Source organism: Alligator sinensis, unplaced genomic scaffold, assembly GCF_000455745.1.
Source record: "Alligator sinensis unplaced genomic scaffold, ASM45574v1 scaffold547_1, whole genome shotgun sequence".
Lineage (NCBI taxonomy): Eukaryota > Metazoa > Chordata > Crocodylia > Alligatoridae > Alligator > Alligator sinensis.
Genome location: NW_005842217.1, coordinates 1,526,927 through 1,534,520, shown reverse-complemented (window position 1 = coordinate 1,534,520; position 7,594 = coordinate 1,526,927). Strand labels below are relative to the sequence as shown.

Below are 7,594 nucleotides of genomic sequence, written 5' to 3'. Positions count from 1 at the left end.
AATAAACCCTCACCAATTCCCTTCTGTGCCCCCGTGATGAACTTATAGGCAGCCACAAGGTCACCTCTCAACCTTCTCTTGAGGAGGCTGAAGAGGTCCAGGTGCCCCAGTCTCTCCTCACAGGGCTTGGCCTGCAAGCCCTTAACCATACGAGTGGCCCTTCTCTGGACCCTCTCCAGGTTATCCGCATCCCTCTTGAAGTGCGGCGCCCAGAATTGCACGCAGTACTCCAACTGCGGTCTGACCAGCACCCGATAGAGGGGAAGTATCACCTCCTTGGATCTGTTCGTCATGCATCTGCTGATGCACGATAAAGTGCCGTTAGCTTTTCTGATGGCTTCGTTACACTGCCGACTCATGTTCATCTTGGAGTCCACTAGGACTCCAAGATCCCTTTCCGCTTCCGTGCCACCCAGCAGGTTATTTCCTAGGCAGTAGGTATACTGGACATTTTTCCTTCCTAGGTGCAGCACTTTGCATTTCTCCTTGTTGAACTGCATTCTGTTGTTTTGTGCCCATTTGTCCAACCTATCCAGGTCTGCTTGTAGTTGTTCCCTGCCCTCTGGCGTGTCCGCTTCTCCCCACAGTTTTGTGTCATCCGCAAACTTGGACAGAGTACACTTCACTCCCTTGTCCAAGTCGCTGATGAAGACATTGAAGAGTATCAGTCCAAGGATTAGAGGAAAGGATTTCTTAGGAAGATATCTTTTATTGGACCAGATTGTAGATGGATCAGATTATCCATTCTGTCTATTGCATGCGACTCCCTGTTGATAACATTACTTTGTCCCTATGCTGATCACCAAGCCTGTGTAAGATTAAAGTACAATATAAGGTAACTATAGTTGTATTCTTCCAAACCCAAGAACTCTCTGCCCTCACTTCACTAGTTAACTGGGTTTAGGATTGGTCTGAATTTGTTCTAGTTTAACTTCAGATGTCATTAAAACCTGTTTAAGGCCTGCATGTCAGTGTTCTTATTTTGATTTGCTTATTTTATTTAAAAATAAACTGAATTCGGCTACTTCAGAAACAAATTGAAGCTGCAACATGGGTGTTTGTACCAGTTCAATTAAATGGTGCAAAGTTTTGGGTAGAAAAGGCTATGAATTTTGTGTGGCAATGAGGTGGCAAAACATGACAATGAAGACCCTTGGCTTACTGGAAGGACACTGGTTTATAACTCTGGAGGTCTGGCCAAATACAGAATAGAAGTCACACTTTTTCCATTAAGATGAAACCTCAGGCTTTGATTGCCATTTACGTAAAAGGTCCTTTAAGCACTATGATCATACTCAACATTTTACATGGCCAGGCAGGTGGAAAGGGGCCGTCATGTGAATGAAATGGGTGCTATACCCTACGTATTCGGACATGATTGGACTGACATAGTGAGCAAGTCTTTGCCTTTTGAATGTTGCCTTCTGACATGCAGCCCTTGTCACACTAGGCCTGAGACTTCTCTGATGGGGAGTAGCTTGGTTGAGTGCATGCTTGACTTATTTTTTCTAAATAAATAGAGGCTCCTAAGGCTCCAGATATTTCTTTGCCACAAATGTTAGATTCTCTTCTCTCCTTTTCCTTTCTCTCTGTCTTCCTTCTGTACACTGTAAATCTAATACGATGTTCAGAAGCTCTTCCAGTTTGTACCACTGGAAACCCTCTGCTCCTCCATTGCCCATCAGTCCATGGCTGTTGAAATACTCCCTCTTTTTTAAAGCATGAGCCTTATGTTTCTGATGATTGTCTGAAGGGATCCTTTGTCAACTTCTGTTTTTCTGCCACAGCCCAAATTTACAAAACTAGCTTCTTTAGTTCCCATTTTTTAAATGGTGCTGTTGTAGTGGGTTGAGAGAAGAACTACCTTCCTTAACTTTCCAGATGACTTGCCTGCTGGGAATGCAGGTGGAAAGATTTGGTACATTTAACTTTATTTATTTATTTATTTTTAAAGAGAAAACCTAAAGTGCAGCTTTGCATTGTGTTGTTACATTTAATTATAGGTGGCAGGGTCTGGCCACAGTCCAAAGGAAGGCTGTCAGTTCCTCTCTTGCTGTCCACGCTTGGCAGGATGCTTCCTCACGCCCACCTCTCTCCCCCTTGCTGTGACTTTGGCTTCCGCCAGATGTCACACCACTGCTTGTCACCGCCCAGCCTCCCGCCGCTGAGCTTGTTGTTTCGGTGTATTTATCACAACTGTTCTCTTCAGCTGTAAATTCTGAAGAATTTCACGCTCTTAATCACTGCAGTTATTTTAAATCAAACAGCATAAAGTGCAAAGCTAGTTGGGGTTGGAAAATATTTCCTGTAACTTCCCCCCCCTCCCCCCAAGTTAGTATTTCTTGAGACCAAAAAAAACACCCCACCCCCCCCTCCCCCCAGTATTTTGAGTATTCTGTTAGCTGCCACTCCAAAAACCTGAAGTCATGGGAACATACTTAAAAAGTTTGGAGACTGAGCACATTAAAACACAGGGCTGTATTTGAAATGCTTAGTAGCAGGATGTCTCTTAAAGTTGGGTATAGTTTAGTACTGGGCAAATGCCTGGCTTGATTCTTTTGTGTTTGGCAGCTAAGGTACGAATCTCTGGGGGTGCCACAGGTCAAGATTGGAGTGTTTTGTCAGAGCCCCTTTAGGAGGGCTACATTAGAGAAGGTGAGTGAGTGAAAGGACCGCTACTAGAATCACAGGGATGCTGCTGCCCCATGTTGAGCTGGAAGGGAAATATTCCTTAACACCACTTTGCCACCATGTCCATCCATTCTGCGAAAACTAGAAAAGCAGAGAAATGTATGCAGACAAGGTTCCTTGGGTGAATTTGATATCTTTTATTAGACCAACCCAAATAGTTGGAGAAAAGTTATTAAGCAAGCTTTCGGGTTCAAAAACCCTTCGTCAGGCTAAGGAAGTTTCAGCAGTTGGCGTGTGCTCTTCCTGGATGGAAGTATGTATGCGCACTTGACATTTCTACTGTAGTGTTTTATAATGCTATTCATCTCTCTACTATCTGTGCTGTTGACCTTCTGCTCAAAGTGCAAAAGGCCAAAATTTTAAAGCTAGATAAGTACCTAATTACCTAACATCTGACCTAAGGGTCCTAAGGGTAACATTTGTCTGAGGTGGCTAATTTGCAGGATTTTATTTATTCGGCAAGGTATTCAGTCAGGTGCATGGAAGTGTCAAGAAGTTGCATGAGCTAAGACTCGCACTTTGTATGGTGTATGCCATGTAACTGAAAATTGTAGAGTGGGTTAAACTACTCTTGAATATAAAGGAGTCTGTAGGTTGAAGGGACACAACTTTAATGGGTATGGTGTTTGGTATCTTCTTGTAGTCCATACTTTCAGATACTGATTCCTTCAGCCTTGGGAGCTGGAAGAACTGTAACACCAGGCATTAATGGAATGATAAAGTGGAGCATTTGTCTCAAAATCATCATGCTATCTTGCTACCTTTTGCTCTAGAAATCATGGTATTTTAAATGACTTTTTAAAAGATGAAACATTGATTTTCACATACAAAAATATAAAGTTTTGAAAATATGAAGTTATAGCAAAACTCCCAAATGATTATTTGACCATTGCTTTGAAGTGTTACAAAATATGTCTGCTTGTAACTGGAGTGTATTGTGTACAGGCTCTCATCTTGCCACATTGGAAGAAATCTTGGCAAATTAAATTCCAGTGGTGTGCGCGCGCTCTGGGCAGGTCGCATGCATATTAAGGTATTGAGAAGGGATGTTACTTAAGAGATCTTCCACTGAAGATGAATGAATTACTCTCCAAAATTGATGCACGAAAACATTCTTTTAATATTTGGTTTCTTCCTTGGAACCCTAAACTCTTAACAGGTCACAAGTTGCCTGCATCTTCTGGGTGGGCTATTCTTCAGTTAGAAGCCTGAGGGGAGGAAATACCAAATAAAAATGTAAATACAAATTCTCCAGTGATTAAGTCCCACTTTTTTGTGTAGCAAGGTGTCCCAAAATAAAATAAACTTTATTTACATCCAGAATTAAACAAAGTGAGCAAAAGATGTTTCATAAAGCATCATCCAAAGAATTTCAGAAGCTGCACATTGTTACCCAGCTGTATTGGTTTAATTAGTCTGTGTAACACCATTTATTTCTGCTTAAGCATCTCGCACATGCTGAAGTTGGCAATTTGAAGTCGCACAATAATTTGTGAGTTATCTTCTGTGCCACGTGTCGTGGCTTTTAAATACTAACTTTTGTGTGTGTGTGAGATGTTTAAGCATAAATAAATGATGATATACAGGCTAATTAAACCAATACAGCTGGATAACATCTTGATCTTGACACATTTTGAAATATCTTTTCGTGGAAGACTGTCAACTTATAAGAATGTTACATTTCAGGTGTAAATCAGCCTGTCCTTTCTTCTAACCTAATGAAAGTTTACATAAAAAAAACTCTTTTAGAGAGAAGTGCTCAAGTGTCTGGCTACAAGGAGTTTGAATCTTTCAGCTCGATCAACCCTTCAAATTACGTATAAATTGAAGCAACTTGGTGAAATAAAATGGCCAAAATGTTGAGTCATTTGGTTGTCAAGACTGATTTTTTTTTTTTTTTTTTAATTTTAATTTAATTTATTTTTTATGTGCATAAACTAAGGATATGTTTGTTTGTCAGGTTGTATCACTTCCCAAACTGTTCAGTTGTTCCTTTGTGACGGGGGTGTGCAACTCTAATGCTGCTGTAATTTGAAAACCAGCATGAAATATTTCAACTCTTATTTCTATATAGTACCTCATTTGAAATATCCTTTCTTGTCATATTAGTGCAGTTTCACCTTATAAATATTTTATCCCAGCTATTTCATACTAATCCTTTTATTTTGTTAAAAGCTTTTTAATAGCATTTTACAGGGGGATGGATGTGACAGAATAACTACAGGTGTCCATAGGCAGGACAATATTGGAATATCGGGTTTTTTTGCTCCAAAGAATTAAATTGCGTGCAAGCTTGTATTATTGAAGCCCAGTCTTTACCTAACTGCATGTAAAGGACTTTTAGAAAGCTTTTACTTATTCTCTTTTCTCATTAACGGTAATGCACCATTAATTCTTTCCTACTTGGGATGGTTGGCTTGCTGATCTAGATTTTTCAGAATATTAATACTATGCTATTTTTGCTTAATGACAGATATTAGTTAATACCAGGTATTGAGATCAGTGTTTTATACTTCAGTTAGTTCTATACTATCTTGAAAACAGGCATATGATGATTCTACATATTCTTTGTATGATCCTGTGCCTCAGAATGAGTTTTTGTATGCTCATTTGAGCATACATGTGTATTCTCAAATGAATGTCACATGTTTTGGAATAATGTATATACAAGATCACTCTCTCCGTTGTGGAAAATGCAATAATAAGCACACAAGTGTTTTAGAAACAGGAGAAACCATGTTAAAGACAAAACAAACTGCTGAGGAATTGCTGGATCTCTGGGTAGAACACAGTAAAAAGTCTGTCTTAGTAGAAATGGGTGGTCTGTCTTGGCTAAAGAATAAGGTATTTCCATGTTTTCTTTCTTGTTTTAAGACTTTGCAAGCAATCCATTAATGAAGAAAGATATAATTTAAAGCAGATTGACTTTTACTTCTCTTCCTCTGTCAAGCTATTTCTGGAAGATAAAAGACAAAAAATGATGATCTTAAATGTCTGTAGAAAGCAAAAGCCTTTGTTTTTTTTGGTACGGTCTTGATCTTCTAATTTTAGAAGTGGGCCAGATTCTGAATGAAAGCCACTCTATAGATTACCTCACTAGTCCTGATTATCCAGGTTAGTGTAATGACTTATAGATTAAGTATAGTTACACGCAATAAAATTATAATTGGCGGTTAATATTACAGAATAACATTGCATGAACATGTTCACACTGTTCTAAAGCCATACATATGGTTTCATACTCACTAAAATGCTTTATGGCTAACTCCAGTGCAACTGAGAAAACATCACATTAAATTAACAAAGACGTTTTTGTACAGTGCAGAGAAGTCCATGTTGTGTTTACATGCTGACAGCAAAAAAACATAGACTCTATACTGAGATGAAGGAACTCGATGTGAAAGTGTTTTAAGTACAAGTTGTCCTCCTTCTAGAATTGAAGAGCTTGCTGTTAACGTGTCCCAAGTGTAGATTTAAGGAAAGGGCCTGTATTGCTTAAAGGAATGCAGGGGGGTAAAGAATTCTGCTTCCTACTAAGAAAACTTGAGCCATTCTCAGGGCTTGAGACCCAGTGCTTTTTTAGGCAAAGGAGCATTTTTGAAAGTGGACAGTTTTTTGCAGGTCTGTGTCTGGTATGGGAAGCATTAGAGGGGAGATAGATCTGTGTTGCAGCATTAAGCGGAACTGTTGTATTTTTTTTTTTTCTTGCAGACTCCTTACCATGTCAACCTCCTCTTGGCTGGCTATGATGACCATGAAGGTCCTGCCCTTTATTATATGGATTATCTTGCAGCCCTGGCTAAAGCTCCTTTTGCAGCACATGGATATGGTGCATTCCTAACCCTCAGCATTCTTGACCGCTATTACAAGCCAAGTAAGTGAAGAGTGTGGAGAAGAGAGAATTCTTCTGCCGACTTGTAAATACATCTCAACATGGTATACTTTCCTTGTGAATTAAGTTATCACTCTGTCCACTACTGCTGTTATGAGTTTCAAATCTCTGTGGTGACTACTTAACAGTGAAAAAGTTAGATTTGTATTTCAGCAGAAATGGAAGCCACCGTTAAACTGTACCACATTTTGAAGTGCATGCAGTTCCTGCTTGAAACCATCATAAAGGAAAGGGGGTTAATCTTTATCTAGAGCATGAACAGATTTTTATTCTAAATTGCTGACCTGTTAGCTACTGGCAGCCCTTATCTGTTAAATAGTGTTTTGATGGCTTTCCTGCAGTGTTTTGGTACTGGTGACTTTTTGCCCCAGGCATTCACTGTTAATATATTTTGTATTCTTTTATCTTCAGAAGCCAAAGAAATTTAAGAAAAGTGGTTAAATCATGGTGTTCAAAACAAAGCAGTGGTGTGGGGAAATATGCTTAGGTAACACCTGCTTTACAGACAGGATTTCAGATGTCTTTCCACTGCTAATTTAGTGACTATGAAGCATGCATACTGGTATAACTCCTCCTAAAATGCCCATCTTTAGAGTGCAGTCAGTCTCAATTCTTATTTGTCTGTATCTTGTATGAGCCCAAAGATCTGTTAGAGACCGGAGAATGAATGACACTACTACCCAGCCTGTTTCTTCTATCCCTTAGCTGACCTGAGGGTAGATGGCTTGTTCTTACTGCTTTTATAATCTTAGCTTATGCAGATAATGAACATAATTACATCTGCATGGTTAAAACCCTTCCTTCCTTCCCTCCCTCCCCAGCATTAGTCCCATTTTACAGATCAGGAAAATGAAGCACTGTCTCTGTCCCCTCAGGAAATCTGCAAATATAAGAGCAGGGTCGAGCTCTGATTCTTTTAATTGCAAAAATCCCTTGAATGTTGGCAGGAATATTTTGTGCACAAAGTTTAATTTGCTGACTCTTTACAGACCCCTTTTCTTAGCTGTATCT

At 39.5% G+C, this 7,594-nt stretch overlaps 1 protein-coding gene across 1 annotated transcript in view; it reads left to right on the top strand.

Annotated features, from left to right (window-relative positions):
* The window catches only part of PSMB2 (proteasome subunit beta 2), a 22,972-nt gene that overhangs the window by 11,907 nt on the left and 3,471 nt on the right, over positions 1–7,594 (top strand). The window contains exon 3 of the mRNA XM_025208062.1: positions 6,403–6,565. Within this exon, the coding sequence (XP_025063847.1) occupies positions 6,403–6,565 (163 nt within the window). The remainder of the gene's footprint in view (positions 1–6,402; positions 6,566–7,594) is intronic.